The sequence below is a fragment of the Lonchura striata genome, chromosome 2 (assembly GCF_050655825.1).
Source record: "Lonchura striata isolate lonStrDom1 chromosome 2, ASM5065582v1, whole genome shotgun sequence".
In the NCBI taxonomy this organism is placed as follows: domain Eukaryota; kingdom Metazoa; phylum Chordata; class Aves; order Passeriformes; family Estrildidae; genus Lonchura; species Lonchura striata.
This window is the reverse complement of record NC_140704.1, coordinates 131,003,119-131,021,508: the sequence shown is the minus strand read 5'-3', so window position 1 is coordinate 131,021,508 and position 18,390 is coordinate 131,003,119. Positions and strand designations below refer to the sequence as shown.

At 34.9% G+C, this 18,390-nt stretch overlaps 1 protein-coding gene across 3 annotated transcripts in view; it reads left to right on the top strand.

Annotated features, from left to right (window-relative positions):
• Positions 1 to 18,390, top strand: part of MMP16 (matrix metallopeptidase 16) — a 164,309-nt gene that overhangs the window by 131,986 nt on the left and 13,933 nt on the right. For all 3 annotated transcript variants that reach the window (XM_085572311.1, XM_077782977.2, XM_021543180.3), the window contains one exon: positions 11,201 to 11,339. In XM_085572311.1, coding sequence (XP_085428437.1) covers positions 11,201 to 11,339 — 139 coding nt within the window. The remainder of the gene's footprint in view (positions 1 to 11,200; positions 11,340 to 18,390) is intronic.

The window sequence follows — 18,390 nt, the reverse complement described above, 5'->3', positions numbered from 1 at the left end:
TGAAAGATCATCTATTCCAACTTCCCTGCCAGGGGTTGGGACCTTCATTTGCATATGGAAAGAAAAATTCATTGATATGAATTTATGGATGTGACAGAAATATGAAAATACAGGTGATCTAGTGATAAATTGTATAAATAATAATAACAATTCTTTCTAGTAAAAATGTCACTGCTTACAGGAAATTTAATCTTTCATTTCATCTAGAAAAAAAATGTTTGGAGTACTAATTTCTGTGGTCCTACAGTATCAATGATAGACTTATGATGGTTGATTTTGGATAATCCTGGTAGACATGGTTTGTCCCTGCCTCATCTTCAAAGGCTTTTGGCCAACAAGAGTGAATGATAATGACTTCTATTTTATTTCAACATTGAAAACAGACTTGGAAGCTTCCTTTAGCTGAAAACTATGCTAAGTGATCTTATAGATATGCCATAGTCACAAACTTATTAATGTAGGTCCACATTATTTTTTTACCTTTTTATCCTCTCTGTTCTATTGGTAATTTTCTAATCTTCATGCTTTGCCAGGAATATCTACCTAGATTAATGAAACTAGAAATAAATATTTATGGTTTTGGCTTATTCATAATTTCTCTATATGACTTCTGTCAGTGTTTTTCCTGCCTGCCTCTAGAAATTTTTTGTGAAAAAGTCATATCTTCTCTTGTGTTATCTGGAACTTTTGTTTATCAAGGCTTCCATTCCCTGCTCATTTAATACCACATATATTTTATGGATAAAAATTAAGAAAGGTATTTGAGTTTGCTCTAATGTGACCTTACTGTTTTTCAGAGAGTGCTTGAGTCATTACAGAGAGCCCGATGACTCAGACATTGTTGTAGTTTTTAAAATAATCTGCTCACCTCTGGCAGATGGTGAAGCATCATATTGCAAGTGATGGAGTGATAAGGGTAGACAAGTAGAAAAAAAAAAACCCAGATTATTCTGATTTCATTGCAGTGGTTGGTCAGTATTGTTTGGAGAAAGATAAGTCTGTCCTGAACCATTTTCACTGGTTTATATGTGACATTACAAAAGAAGTGTATGCACACAAACCCACTATTCTTTATTCTCTTTTCATGGACAGATAGCAAAAATAAACTATGAACAACTCAGAAAAAAATCCTTAAATTTTCTATAGGATCCTAGGTGGTACACTTGGTCTTCTCCAAGAAGGAAATTTCTGTTTCATAGCTATTGTTGGTAAGGCAATATAGTTTTGTGATAGGAAATACTGTGGAGCTGGCAAAAGAATCTTGAAAATGGTATTATGCCCATGTTCTCTCTATTCCTAGAAAGTTTTGCATGTTTTGAAATCTTTTTTACACTTTCATTAAAGAGAAAAAGGTAGTCCACAGTTATTGATCTTTTTTTTTAATGAAATGGTAAAAGAGGTTGCAAAAGGATAGAAGAAAAATAAAGAGTATGACATATCAAAGATTATTTGGGTGATGGAGAGAGTTGTACAATTAGTGTTACTGAGCTTTCAAATAGATTAGAGGTTCATATGTTTGTCAGATTTAAGCTGTCAAAATGTCATAGGAAATAGTGGGTTATCTAGATTCCCCAAAGAGTGCATCAAAAGTGGAATGTATTATTGGAAGAGAAATATCAAGAAGTAGGTGTTGGTCAGTGCAAAAGGAGATTTGACTCATTCACATGATGTTCACCACATGTCCCATGATATTTTGAAGAACCATGATCATGTGTTGACATAACCTATATAAATGCAGGCCTCTGAGAGAGCCAATCTACATTCCAACTTGGTGTTTTCCAGTATTATTTATAAAGAGAATAGGATAGCTACTACAAAGTACATATCTTCACCTCATATCATAATGTAACTACATATTAAAACTTTTTCACCTCTTTTCATTGTTTATTCCCTTTTATGTACCTGCCCGATTTTAAAGATGATGTATCAAAGATTCCATGTTTGTATCATATGACAGAGACAGATGCATGTATTCATGAAATGGTGATTTTTATTTTTACATTTGACTCATCTTTCTTAGAATATTTACAGATTAAATATAGAATGCTTCAACAGAACACTATTTTCTCAGCATCAGGAGAAGTTTTTAAAATTCTAACCAAGAAAATTGGTATTTTTTTTTATTAATAAAAAATGTCCAATTTTCTTATCTTTCCATGGTGCAGATTACACTACTGCTCCATGAATTCATGGAACTCATTGCTTTTATGTTAACTCCCTGTGGGGAAGGGCAACAGAACTGGGTTCAAGAAAATTTACAGGTAGTTCTGTAGTCTCAAAGTGCAATCACTACTGAGGAAATAAACACTTAACTGCTCTGTAAAAGCCTAATGTCATTGTGTGGATGAAAAGTTCTGTGTAGCACTTCATGGGCTTGTGCTGATACCTACAGAACATTAGGGGGAATTTGAACATTCCAGAGATTCTTGGCTGTAAGCCTAGATTTGATGTCATTACAGGTCTTTATTTTGCTTCTTTTATGTCTGTCTATTTGTTTCTTCATACTGGATCATAACAATGTGGCAATGTGAACATTTTATAGTGTCTCAGTCATTTTAGCTATTTGGGCAAAATCAGAATGAATTAAAATGCTCAATTTAGTTAGGAATACAGAAACCCATCCAAAAGGAGTTTGTTTGGTGTGGGGTTTTTTATTGTTTTGTTTTGGTTTAGGGGTGGTTTTATTTGGGAGTTTATTTGTGGGGTTTTTTGTTTGGTTGGTTTGGGTTTTTAAATTTTTTTTTTTTTTTAGGCATATTTGATTGGTAAATATAAAACATTAATTACTGGAGTTTTCACCATTTATATATATATATTGTGGAACAGATCAGAAAAAACAATATCATCTCCAGCTGCATCATAGTGCAAGGTCATACTTTTAATCTGAAGAGATACAGTGCACAAGTTCTCATGTGGAAAATTTTCCAGGAGGAGCCAAGTTCTCTTTGAAAATATATGATGGAGATATAGTACATGGTAATCACCCACAGAAGGCCCAAATCAACCCATGATGTTGTTAGAGGCCTCTAAATTTGCTGAGTTTCGTGTACAGCATGAGATCTAGTGTTACCCAGCTGCTGGTGTTAGCCAAAAACTCCATAGCATGTTTTGTATGGATTCTGTAGAAGAGATTTTTCTTGAGCTGATAGTGTTTCATAAATACAACTTTTGATTACTTCAGGATATTTTTGAAAGGTTAATGTATACAAAAGAAAGAAATGCTAAAATGCTATTGGTACTGTCTGCACAGGAAAAATAGAGGACAGATGGATATACATCAAAAAATTGATAAAAAGTTCACTTACAATTTCATAGTGAAGAAATTACTAGAAAATATTTGAATAAGACTGAAAGAATTAAAATAAGGGCTATAATCAATCAAAGAATAATCTACTAATGAAAACAGATGTAAAAAATGAGGAGGCAGTATTAAAAAATTAAATATTAAACATCAAAGTATCCTTAAATTATTTACTTCCATAGAGCACCAAATACTAAGAGCAGTTTTAAGAGATATTTATTTTAGAATTATTTTTTTTCTATATGCAGTAATAGAAATTTGTTAATTGGGAATGTAGAGAATATTATTTTTTAATAAACAGTTTTCATCTACAGTAGAAATTGGACTAGGCAACAGCTATCATATGACCTTTGTAACATAAATGAAAGTAAGTTAGATAGTTACGGCAGGTATTTTCTGCACTGAGATGAACAGTGACAGAAAAGGGCCAGGATTTCAATCAAGATGTTTTCCAAATGAGCTACAGCCATGGCTGTGGATGCCTCTGCAAGTAGGCTACATTCACTACCTTCATTGAAAGACATACTTTCTCAGTCAGTTCACTCTGGATTATACCAAGACTGTTCATCAAAAAAATTATAAATATTGGCCTTTGAGCATGTTTTTTTTTAAGCTTAGGATCTATTTTTAAGAAATGCTTTTCTTTGTATGTCTTATACATTCAATATTCAGGGAATTTCACAAAGTGTTTTGATACACTAATAGTCAACCAGGAAGATATCCAAAATAATTTCTGCAAAGTAAATGACCAAATTGCATGTGGTACTTGGCTGAATATTTCGTTATATATTGTTTAGGAAGAGGTAATATAAGTTCACAATATTTAGTACTTTTTACATATTTGTCTTGTAATACACATGATAATTAGGAAAAACACAACAACCAAAATAAACTTCACAAGTATATTAATGGCTTTTTTTGGTAGGCATGATGATATTCAGTCAAAGGTTGGACTTAGATGATCTTAGATCTTAGAGATCTTTTCCAACCTTAACATTCCTATGATATGGTTCTAAAAGAATGAATAGTTTTATCTTCTTTTTATGTTTATGATGTTAGACAAAATAACTCTTTAACTAGTCGAGCAATGAATGTTGTTTTTCAAATAAAAAAACATAGCACAAAGGAGTGATTTGCAGAATCTAGTTTAAGAATGAATGGGTGGTCTTCAAAGTGTGTAGAACCCCAGAATTCTTGTGTAACTTGTCATCAATGTTCAGTATTTTTATATTAGGAATAAAATGAAAAATTTCTCAACTCTGCTACTGATCATGAAATGGTTTTGAATATGAAAAAGAACTCTGAGTGGGGAGCAATGCTTTTACCCTTTCTTAAATATAGTACCATAGAGGCAGGAGATTGGCTGAGGGGCTCAGGCATTCCCTGCAGTCCTCCAGCACAGGTCAGCCCTGCTGCTCCCTCTGCCAGTGCTTGGGCACTGGCACCCTGAAAAAAATGACCAAAGTACACATTAGAGTTAGAGTAAAATAAGGAAAATTAGAGAGAAGAGAAAGGAAGAAATTAAAAGACAAAATAAATGAGGAATAATTCTGCATCCTGGATCTATCACTGTGCAGCACTAGAAGTGGAAATACTTGATTGCAGCTTATTGAAATTACTACAAAAATTCAGGATATGTTTCAGATATGTTTTGGCTAATCGACGATACTTTAGAATTTGATGTTGAGGGTAAAGGGTATTTTTGCTCCAGCTTCAGGCACAGTTCCTCTTGCTCTATCCTGTTGTTCTGGCAATGCATAAACCAAATTTCAGATAAGCAAGACTACACATGGCAATTTTGTTGTATATGTGGTCCATGAAGGACCTATTTACAAATGAGGGAGGAGAACTAGAGGTTTCTCCTGTGAAGAGAGTAAGAGGGCATATGAAATACCATAACCCTTTGAGTTCTTTCTGAAAATAAATGGGTTCTTTTCATATTTTCCCTGATCTTTGAAGTCTAATTTCTGGGTTGCTTTAGCCTTTTTAAAATTTTTTCCCTTTTATTTTTCCTTCTATTTTTTTTTTTTATTTTAAGCATAGCTATAGATTTCAGCATGAACAATCAAAAGTAGTTTTGATATATCTCAAATTAGTGAAAGAGACTTTTCAGGCCAATAGTTAGGACTCAGAATAAGATACCAAGAAGAAAAGTTTTAACGTAAGGCCATTTTGGACCCTGAATAAATTACTTGACATCACTTTATTGTTTCAGTAATACAGAAGAGGAGATAAGAACAGATACTAGGAAAAAATGCTTAGCATGCTCCTTAGCAAAGATTTCCTACATAAAATCACTACATAATATTTTCTCTTGAAAATGTATTTGCACCAGTGAACCTCAGCTTAGCTGAAGACAGATACTTTCAACCAATCTCAGTTTAACACTTCCCATATTCAACAGTGGGAAACGTTTGTCAGTTTTTCACTTGCTCCTATGCCGAATCACAGTAGTTAATAGCTTTGTTCATGGTGTTAGCCGTAACATGTTGTTAAGGAAAATAATAAAGGTCATAGCAAACAATGTTTTTAATTTGTCTACAGGAGTTCAGTGTCTGACTATGTACCAACAGTAAATAGTTGGTATTTTATATAATTGTTCTTAATAATTGGTGTCAAAGTAAATTCCTTACTTGTGAAAGTAAGGAAGAAACAGAACAAGTAATTGGTGATGTCTTTGCATATCTTTGTATTGAATCCAATTATTTGGTTTCATTTCCAGTGAGGATATCAGCAGAAGGCTCAGGATCTCAACCTAGGAAGTGCTGAGATTTTTCTGAGTGGTGTTTTATGCTCTGACTTCTCACCACAGCTCTCAGAAAACCTTTATGCCCTGTTCTAACTGGATAACTGTGCTGTTGTCCCAGACACATTAAGAAAGATGAAATGTTTCTCTAAGTTCAAATAAGTGATGCATTGCACATCCATCTGTTAATAAATGGATAACAATCCTTTGTAATTTTAAAGAAGCTTTGTATGTTCTTAATGTGAACCAGCTTCATAATGAGCTGAGCTCTGTTTGTATAAATAGTCCAATTGTTTCCTAAAATGAGATAGATTGGTAGCATCTATTTAATGGCTGATTCTGGTCTCAACAGAGCCAATTGTTTTCTACTATGGGATTAAGTAGGAACTGAAGTAAGACTAGTCTATAAGTTTCATTGCAAATTCTATATTGAGGAAAAAAAAGCAAAACAGAAAAGAAAAATAAATTCAGAATCCTTCTCATAGGTGAATTGTACTGAGAATTTTTCTGGCCTTAAACCCCCTGAACTGAACTGTATCTTCTATTTTCTGCTCCATTAAAATTATTTCCCAGAAAGTTGTTAAAAATTTTTGTTTGTTTGTTTGTTTTCCTAGTTTATTCAGTAATTTCCTTTAGCTTAAATGCTATAGATTTCAAATTCAGAATTTGAAAATGGATGTTACTAAAAGAAAGTGGAATTCCCCAAATGAGCAGGCACAAAGGCTTTAATTCCACATGCCACAATGCAGTTATTACCAACATTGGGATTTCCTGATGAAATTCATGACCTGATGAAGCAGATGTGGAAAAGTGCCTTTTGAGATTAGATCAAGACTTTTAAAAGGATATTCCAAATTTATTTTGGTTGAGATACAATAACAATACTTTGCATTTCCCAAATTCAGTTTCTTAATATCCCATAAGGATGTAAGAGAAGTAGGGGAACTTTATTGTCTCCTTGATCACAGTCCTTTTGTCAACTTCTCTGTATATAACTGGAAGTCTTCCTTTTCTCTAAGAGAAAAATTTAAATTTGTTAAAAATATATTAGTATATTATTTTGCACTCGCTTCTTTTATTATTTTTTCTGCAATACTTAGAATAAAAAAAAAAAAGTAGAAGGATATTAATTTGTCTGAATGCGTCAGTCTGTCGCAGCTCTTTTGCTTAGCTCCTGGGTACGTTTAATCTTCCGTTGACAGAGGCTTGCTTTTGCACATGATCAGCGTATTCTTGTGGGAGAACACAAGACCCAGTGTGATACCTTGATGTATTTTGTCAATAATATTAAGCTGCAGTATTGATTGAAATTTAGTATTCTATTTGTTTGACATTTATTTAGGGCATAAGTATGATGTTTATTTGGCTTTTTCTTTTTTCAAATTAAATAGGCCAAACAGTTATCCTGTGGAATCTAGAAATAGTAAAACTTTTCTCCCTATCATCTGTAGCTATTAAATTTTGCATCTCACTCTATCCTATTAGAGAACTACTCTTAACAGCATCATATATATGCACTGAGACATCAAGTCAGGCAGAAATTCAGAGATTTTTGCTGTACAATGCAAAATATATTTCAAAATTACTGGGGGTTTACACATATTTTTATAATCATAGTCAAAATAATATAGTTTACAGTTGCACTTTGGCTTTGTTTCACACCTCTCTGTCTGCCTTCATTCCTAAGTAGTTAAAAAAGGTACCAATTCAAAGATTTCTGATTGTTTTTCCTTCTTTCTAGCTTCTTGTAGGTTTTTTTGAATGTCTATCATATTGTGCAGGCTTTCTTTTTTTAGTGTATCATTTGACCTTGAGTCAGAGTGTCACATGTCATTAAAGAATCGTAGCAAGAGTTTGTTAGGTATAAAATAAAGGTCAGAGCTCTAGACATTCTGTAGCAAATTAATGCTTTAACATTGGCAATGGTTGTTGGTCCAGAGACATAAGAGAAAATTCAGTGCTCTAGACAAGAAAGGTCCATTAATTTTGCACTAAAGGTTCTACTAATTTGTGTATTATGGATAAAGCAAAATACTTGGAGATGTTTTTTAATTCTCATACTCATCAGTTGTGTCCCTTAAGGAATCTGAAATACATTTAAGTTACAGTTAAGTTTATAAATGCATTTAAGTTACAGTTAAGTTTATAAATACTGAAATGGAAACTAATTATTCATAGGAGTAAATATTTAAGCATTAATAGAATTAAGCTTAAAGAACAATTGAACACAATTATCACTAAAAAAGTATATTCTAAGGTTGGGAGGAGACTGTATCTACCAATAAAGCATGAAAATTACACATTAAGAGCCAGATTTTTTTACTCTAATACTCTCTTCCTTTTAAAATTCTCTGAGCTAATAAAGAAGTGTTGCTATGAGGGAACTATATGCTATGATCATACATGATATTTTAGTCCCTTTAAATGCAAAGGAAAAAAATATGTGAAGCATTTACTGACAGTGCAGAATGATTTATGTATGACCTTTGTTTACTTTTTTTCTCTAAAAAGCTTTTTTTGTTGTTTTTTTTTTTTCCTCAAAAATATTCCATCTTCTAAATAAAATGTCAAAACATTCAATTTGAGTGACTGGTACTGCTCCTTCATTCAACTGTTACTCTTTATTCATCATAGAGTTTTTGAAACATCTTACAGTCTCTCCTCACTCAAAGGCCATTTTATGGGTTTTAGATATATAGTTCTATCTTAATTAAGTGTTGATTTTTGTTTGTTTCAGCTTTGCTTTTTGAACTGGGCATAATTGCCCCAGTCTAATTTATTTGGTATGTTTATAGTCATAATATTTAATGGTCCATTATTATACCAGAATCTCAGCTGCACAGGAGCAATCCATATTTTTGAAGCAATTGGGTATCTACAGATGCTAACAAAGAGGCATTTGCCAGCCTGCAAGGAAAGACACTAAAATCTATGCATTCAATGTATGCATTTGTCAGGCTTTGCATTGGAGTGCATGTGAGAAATTGTGTTCAACCTGTTTGCTGTAGTTAATGTGTTTTGGGGAAACAAAATAATAAAAAGTATATTTAACCAACATAGTGGGAAGGACAAAGGGATTCTCAATAAACACCATTTCCCAAAAGAGACAAAACTGTGTTTATTCAACATAAACAAATACAGTGAGAAGTGTTTCACCAGAGAAATTGTTTCAAGCTATTTGCTTAAAGTGTGAAAGAACTTTATTAGAGTGAATATACTTTGTCTTGGACTATGCCTCTTTTGAATTTCAATAAGAGATAAACTCTTGTTAAAAATACTTGAAACAAATGTACATGTTTATCAAAATGCAGATGATAAAATTGCTGGTAAATATAACTTTTTTTAAGATAAACTAATTACTTTTACAAATATGTGCTGAAATTAGACATTCTTTCCAGAAGCAGAGCCTGTCTCATCTGATACTTCAGAAAGGTCCTTGGCATGCTTTACAGCTACATGCTGCATTTCTTGAGTTCCAGAGTTATAATTCTGTCAGTCTAAAACCATTGAGTCCAGCATGTTCATGGATAAGTCACCCAGGAAAATTAAATGTGCATAAACAAATTATTCTATCAGCCTCTGCCAATGCCTACTTTCCCCAAACTTATAAATGGTCCAAATTTTCAATTCTGACCTCAGACATTTCCATTTGCTGATTCCCTGAAATTGTATCCATGGAAAAATCATGTACCAGCCTCTGTCTGTTTATATAAGATCATAAAAGTGCTAAAATTATAAATTTTTCAAAATGTTAGTTTTGTGGAAACCTGTAGGATCCTTGCTGATGAGCTATACCCTGTTGTCCATGGTTATTGCAAGGACAGGTACATATCCTGAAAATAGATGAGGAAAATAAGAAGTCTATGAGATTCCATCAGCAGGAGAACACAGCATGTTATATTCACAATTATGCCTCAGAATAGAATATTTCAACATTAAAGGCAATGACCTATATACATCTATGTATACACATAAACAGATTTAAAAACAAATTCAAGGGGAAATGGTGAATGAAGCAAACATTCCACTTTTGTCATAATTGTATTATTGTCAAGATTTTAATAGTATAGCAGGAAAAATTATTGGTTTGCTAAGGAATTTGAGCAAATAATAGATAAGAATATTCTAAGTATTATACTGCAAGTCAGCAATATAAAATATGAAATACATTTTGACATACAACTCAGTGCCAATTCTGCAAATTATAATTTTATTTGTCTTGCTATCAAAATAAAATAATGTAAGCATACTCCAAAAATCACTAACTGAAACACAACCCATTCTTTAGAAGATATTTGTTGACTTTATGATTTTACAGGCTTTGTTGCACTGTGAAATGTGTGTTCCTTACAAAGAGGAAAAGTTGCCATATAAACTGAGACAGATTCTGGCAGAACATCACTTCCTTTATTGTTAAAGGGGGTTGTTTTATATAATAATAATGAGGAAAAACGTTCAAATGTGTGTAAAAAGTTAAATACCCTATCCTTCATGTCTAAATGAAAAGTTCTGAAGTGGTACAGTGATAATATCTTTACTGATACCCATTTAATGTTCCATGTATTGGATTTAGCTGGATTTAGGACCTATTATATATAAATATATATATATATGGCTGTAATATTGACCATTCTATTTAATGTCCCTTGAAAGACTACTAACCTTCACTACAGTAAAACTGTCGTCAAAGCATAGTTCCTACTGCACTGATGAAGTAATGTTACACATCTATCTATCAACCTTTCACTGTTAGCAGCCACTGCAAAAAAATGACCTGCAAAATTAATTGGTCTTCAAAGTATGTATATAGTCCCATTAATTTGGGCATATAAGCATATGGTCCAGTCTAAAACCACTTGTAGTCAGACCACAAATTTTAAATTATAAGAATGAAGTTGAGAGAGTTACTTATAACGCTGTACATTCTGCCGAGGGCTGTCTGCTCCAAACACCTGGTCTGTGTGTGCAGCTTATCCCCACCTCAGCAAAAACCAGTTCTGAAACATTTGTAATGTGAGGCAAATGCAAACACAATGTGCTTATCCACTTAGCAAAAGGTCTACTCTAAAAATGCCATGTTAGTCTGTTCAGTATTTTCAAGACAGCAGCTGAGCACAAATAAATGTAGTAAGAAGTGTATGTTTGGTTTCCAGGATCAGTGGTTTTGGCGAGTCAGAAACAACAGGGTGATGGATGGATACCCCATGCAGATTACATACTTCTGGAGGGGGCTGCCTCCCAGCATTGATGCAGTTTATGAAAACAGTGAGGGGAATTTTGTCTTCTTTAAAGGTAAGAAAGAACAAAAGTAAGATTTTGTGCAACACTTTTGAGTGTAATGATTTCTTGAAACACATCTTGTTTATTTTTACTAATGATTTGTAAATCTTGTTGCAAATTGGTAGCTAAATGAAGAGTATGTATGTTAACGTTTTCTACTTTGGCAATTGCATTTTTAATTTATTATTACCCTTCACAGCATCAGGTCATTTGCTCTTATATATTCAATAAAAATTTGAAAGAATAAAGACAGAAATGACGTGATCTACTATGAAATATCTTTTTAAATGTGTTTTAGGAAGACACAATGAATATACCTCACTGTACTGCATTGTATTTTTTTCATCTAAGACCTGTGATGTTAGGAGTTTCATGTGGGGAAATATCATCTTTTTTATAGATGTGTATTTAGTGTTTTGAAAGGAGCATAAACTCCCCAAAATAGGTGATTTAGATCAAATTGTTGCTAACAATTCTTTTCAAATTTCACTCCAGATATCAACTGTTCTTCAAAATTAAAGTTCTTGAACATGTACCTTATTTAGATTTAATGATTAAGTTGTCTTATATGTTTAACAAATGCATACTTAGTAACAAAATCTTCAAATTATGTAAAGAACATTTTATAAAATAATAATTTGAGAGAAGAAACTGAATAGATAACAAATATGTGAAAAATCGTTCAGCTATTTAATGTTGTGAATGATTAATTTTTTAACTCAGTACAAAAAAGGTAGATTTTTTAAAGTTGTTATATTTTTAAAAATTAATTTCTACAAGTGCAGTCCTGAATGGGGAGTTAGACTATTTCATTCACTACTGTCATGGTTTGACACTGGCACAATGCCAGTGCCCCCATGAAAATGTGATCTCTCCATTGAATGCTGTGAAGTGGAATCGAGAACAGAGCAAAGCAGGCCCAAGCTTAATAACAGAAAAAAACTTTATTAAGCTACTACTACAAAAGAAAGAAAGAAAGGAAAAAGGAAAAAAAGCACACAAAGATCAAAATGAAAACCTTGCAAAGCATTCCTCCTCCCACCACCCAACTCCAACAAACCACAGTGAGACACAATCTGGACCCCAATCAGGTTTCCACCCCCCAGACAATCGATACCCAGTCCATCGAGGGAACAGGAGTCTCTCCTGTGCCACAGACCCCCCAAAGAAACACAGCTGGAACATCCTGTGTTTCCATGTCACACATGGCACCGCCCAGAGAAAAGGTTGCTATGGTGACCCTTCTCCTTTCCATGCACAGTGCTCTCACCACCAATGCATGGATGGACAGACTGCTTTTAGGATTTTTCCTTTCAAGGATGCCCTGCCAAGAGGGGAGAAAACAACAGTTCAGTTTTTCATTTTTTTGGGACCACAGTCCTCCTTATTTTCCCATTTTCCCCTGGGGCCGAGGGTCCAAGAACAAAGATCTTCTTCTCCTTCTCTGAGGACAGGGGGCACCACCACAAACCCCCTAACTTTTTTTCTGTTCACTCCACTTCTGTCTTTTCCCAGCTGAAGCAGGTCTCTTGACTCACTGCTGGCATCCTCCCAGAATACAGTCTCTCTTGAAGGAGAAGATTGATTTCAGTCAGTGGCTACCAAGGAAAAAGTCCAGCCAAAAGCCACTCCTTGTTCCCCTCCCATCTAGAATTTCTCCTTCTAACATCCCAGGGTCCAAGGTGTCCCTCTTCCTCTCTTTCAAGCCGGGGGGGGGGGGGGGGGAAGTGCACAAAGATTTCATTCCCTCAAGGAAGGGTTAAAAGTCTGAACACCCTGCATAGCTCGATGCCCAGACTCCAGCGGCTCCCACGGGCATCTGGGCACCTTGCGGCCCCCCCAGCTCCTCCTTCCCCACAGTGAAACTGCCGACAGAACTGCTGATGTCTCTTTCCCTCTCGGGAGAGAAACTCTGGGGGGGAACGGAGACATCCCAGATTTCTCCACCCTTCCATCTGCAGGGGGTTCCAGTCCCTCCACCCTTGTCCCACCTCATTCAGGCCATGGGCCTTCCCCTCCCCACCCAGCCACAGCCGGGCAGGGGAGAGGCTGCACTGCGGCTGACCGGGACCAAAGAGAGCGAGTTCCCCTGGGAATTCTGCTTTTAACCCCTCTGTGTTCTCAGAGGTGTGTCCACCTTCAATTGGTCAATATCCAAATTGACCTCTTCCTTCCGGAAAAAATTCTTTTTCTGTGTCAAACCACGACAACTACAGAAACAGGATCTTGATAATGTTAAATGAAGAATATTTAATAACATGCAGAAACACTTCATAACAGTACAATGAAGTTTATGTTTTGCTAAAAGTGAAATTGTATTTTTTGTGTGAATCATAAGGAAAATTATATTACATGTAGTGAAGTTTCTATTTCAATACAGCAAATGCTTTTATTTCTGTTGCCATAAAATAACCTTTAAGTCATTAACTCTGGAAAGTTTATATGGTCAAGAATCATGATTAGGGTACCTCCAAATCTCCATCCCACTGCTTGATTTTTAGGTCCATAAGACATGGAAGGATAAAAATATTATTCTGTAGCTATTCCTTTGTACCACTTCTGCAAAGAACAAAGTAGCTAGCCTGGGCATTTCAGACTTCTGCCTTGATAATGCTGGCATCCATTATCTGAACCCCAGACAGAAATGGTCAAGCTTATTGTTATAACTGCTTCTTTTCCTTCCCAGTGACCTTGAAATATGTTTCATCATTATTTAACTCTTCACCCACTGCTGACTGGCTCCTGTTAGGTCTTAGAGGAATAGGTTAGTCCTGTAGTTTCTGGGTTACATATAATAAACCACAGAAGGAGGAAGGAACTCCTCTATTTTTTCTCTGGGAAATTAAATCAAGATTAATTAAAGCAAGCAGGAACAGTAGGATTGTATTTTTAGAAGTTAGAATTGTGTTTTACTTTCACATCATCCCCACCTTATGCTATCTATTTCAGACCAGTTAGTTTTGTGCCTTCTAGCTGATATCATATGATATTTAGATATTCTGCTGTAGGGTTTTTTCCATATTGCTTCTTTTCAAAATTCCTTCTATTATTTTTTCCAATGGCATTTGTATTATCCCTTTATTTGCCAGGGTCAAAAGTCTTTATATTTCCTTGTGCAATTAAAAAAAAAATATTGCTTCTCTGCCATGTCTTCATGACTCTTAATATCTACCTGTTGGTGTTTCTTCTATCAGTGTAATTCGTGTTTTTCCACTGCTACAGAATCAAAAATTTCAGCTGTCTTCTGTGTGGGTGTCCTTGAAAATTCTTGTTCCAAGGATCTCAACTGCCTTGTGGAACATGATTACAGAAATCTGTATAAATAGACTGTAGGTAAATGATCATTGTCTTCTTTCTTCTATTCAATCACAAAATTTCCTGAGAAAAGAGTACATGTCCTCCCCTCAGAGGTGCTAGAAATAGGCAAGCTGATTGTTGCTAAGATGATGAGCAAGTAGAATACCTTATCCAGGTAGTGTGCTTTACCAGTCTAAAATTGATCCAAACAAATAAGTTCTAGAAGGAAATTTAAATCTCAAGTCTAGCATACAGATGTGTTAGCCAAGCACATACCTAAGCCAATGTCTACATTTGTTATTCAGAGAATAAAATAGAAAAGATGGATTAAGCGCCAGCAGAGGACTTGTACTGGTTTAATGTCACTATGTACCCCTCTGACCTACACTATACTGTCACTGTTCCTGCCCTCCCTTTAGTGCTGACCCATAGAGCACTACAAATATACAGGCTAGACATTAGGGAAAAGAAATGCTCACAGAAAGAGTGGATGGGTACTGGAATGGTCTGCCCAGGAGGTGGTTTAGTCACTGTCCCTGAGGGTGTTTAATAAAAAACTGGATGTGGCCATGGTTTAGTTGATAAGGTAGTGTTGATCGTAGGTTGAACACGATGATCTGATTCTGTGACAAGTTCCTCATGCATCCCAGCTGAGCTCCATGCATGCTAGCAGATCATTGACACAGACAACAAGACCCCCATGCCCTCTTCCCTGCCCATCCATCATAAAGAGACAGTAGCCTTCCGTTGTAACCTTTCATTTGTAGAAGCCATCCCACCACATCTCTGTGATGCTGGTAAGATCACAGCCCTGCAGGTGTGCACAAATTTCCAAGCACGTCCCAAGCTCCTGTTGTTATTCTATAATATGTGTGTTTCCATAGAGGCATTTAATTTGGAGCCCCCAGTGAAACCAATTTACTGGCTAGAGTGGCTGGAATTCTTTTGTGCTGTTTCAGGTGCTCTCCTGCTGACCTATGACCTCTCTCCAGGCTCTGGACATCTCTTGCTGGCACTGGCATCAAACTGGTAGGAGTGAGATGGATTGAGGTTCTCCCTCCACCAGCAAGTTTAGTTAAAATCCCTCTTTACCAGCTTGCCAAGCCTATGACCAAGATGCTCTTCCTGTTCCCTGCCAGATGGACTCATCAGCCCCCAGCAGACCAGATCATACTCATAAAATACAGAGCAATCTGGTGGATAGCTGCTTATAAAAAACAGATGTTTGAATTCTTGTTATTATTCATTATCAGTATCCATGCTGAATGATAATAAGATGGCATCAGAAAGATACCTTTTCTTTTTTTCTTTTAATGAGAAAACGTGAATAGTAAAATTTATTCTGTGTACCTTTGGGAATTTATATAGTGCTAAAAATGAAATTGTCAAGCCATCTGTGCGGTTGAATGTTACGGTAAACCAAATGTAGCAATAGAAATGGTGCTGTAAAACTCATACTACCAGTGTCTCCATCATAACATTCTACTGCACTTACCCCATGGCCTGACAGTTTTATATTGAAAAATAGATTTACCATAATGTCGGATCATGGAATGGATAAATGACAGAAACTTGATGTGGGAAATAGAGAATGGGGAAAAAGGAACCATGAATAGTAATTTTAGGATTCTAGAAAAAGAGTAGATACAGGCTTGAAAGACCAAAATTAAGAGGAATGTTGGCTGGAATAAACCAACATTCAGGATTAGATGTTAATTATTTTTAGCTGATTTAAATTACATAGAATGGTTTAAAAATTTGGAAATTCATCTCATCACTCTAACACAGTGATTATATGCCACACACTTCTTGCACTACACATACACCATAATTGCAAATAATACAGACAAAAACACATGAAGCACAATTATTCAGAATTCAGAATCTATAAAAGGAATAACTAGTTGCTAAAAACTGCATATTTGTTGGCAGTAGTCACTAGCAAGTTAAACAGTCTAAAGAATATATAGAATATTGTAATTTTAAGTGAAGCATAGCAATACAGATGTCCTTTATTTCCAGTACTTTTTTTGGAATGTCATAGATGGATTTTGAGAGGCTTGAAATAATTCCATGGTTCATCCTTCTCAGCTGTTTCCCTACAGTGATGATATTTAACAAAGCATTATTTCAAGAAGCAAGACATTTTAGCTTTTTTATCACTTGCTTCACCCTCAGTTTCTGACCTTGCCAATCTGCTTCTTAATATATTAGACCCCACATTAGGGAATAAAAGCAGAAAGATTAAACATTCTGAAATTTCAGACTTCATTAAACATGCGGTGCTTTATTCTTTGTGAAAATAACAAACCTATCAAAGAGATCTTAAAAAAAATCTTTGCAAAATAAGCACAGTGGTCGTTTATGCCAAGGGCACAGGTTTTGACTCCAAAGAAGCATTAGTTATCTATAAGAATAAAAAATATGATTAATTTTGTCATAGTTCTTTCCATTATTATCACAATTAATGAAGTTTTATTGACTATTAGTGTAAGTGCAATATGAGCTATATGAAAGCATACTGACTTCAGCACTAATTTGTACTATGTTTAAAATTTCATAAATATGTTAGAAATAAAATTATCTCATTCTCATCACAGTTGGGCATCTTTTGCACTGATTTTCAGCTTTAACTTCTCCTACATTGTGTTCTGATCAACAGAATGTTGATCAGATCAATTCTGTGATCAAGACACCCACTTTCCTCCAGGTGAGAGACAGAAAAAAAAATCCAAATCAAGACTAACAATGAACCTTCTAAAATCTCCTAAAAAACTCAACCAAACAAAAAACTGAAATGAAATCTGTCAGCCAGATGGGACATTTGGATTTCTTATATACAGTACTTCTCATTAACAATCAACACAGTTATAGCAGACTAAACATGTCTTCTGAAGCAAATGTTAAATAAAATTCCTGCTAGTTAGCATCAATAGGCTTTGCTTACATATGTTAGATATCTCAGTGCTCCCCTGTCTCCACAGAATACTGATAAATTTGCCTTTTCTCTGTTTTCTAAGAAAGAATTTGCTTCTTAATAAGCAATTATGTGAAAAATTCAGTTACCTATGCCTGTTCCCACAACTACACTTTCCTTTTACTTCAGTAATCTGAATATGCAGAAAGTACATGGCTTAGTAGTGCTGTAATTTACAATGGCTTGTGCATAACCATTGTTTATTTTAGTATGACCTGATCTTGATAATAGTTAACTTTGCCTCTTTGGGTATGGCTGATAATGATCTATTCATAACATTGCTTTGACTTTTATTCCTTGTGAGGCACAGAGAAAAGTATTGGCATTACATACATCACAGCATATGCCTCTCAATGCTGTGCAACAGCTGTCATTTTGAATGATCTTCTGAAACAGAAATGAGCTGGCCTGGGATCATTCACTGGATGCCATCTGTTGTTCACACCATAAGTACCAACTAGTAAGGTCCAAAATGCATGACTTCTTTATCATTGCATTTGAAACTGCCATTAACATCTGAAGCCTTCTGTGTCCAGTCATATGAATTGGCAAAAAATAAACCACATGGGAAGAGAATGATTGAAGATGCACATCTCTGTCGTTGTCAAACCCTTGTAAGTGAATTTTTATAAGGCATCTCAGTAAATCTCAGGTTATCAATGACCTTAATCCCAGGTCAACAGAGAACTCAGCTTTCCATGACTGCTCTTCATAGACCTCTGTGTCTCTTTCATTTTTAGTACTTCAAAGGGCTCTGTACATACTCATTCTTTGAGTCCTTTTTTTTCC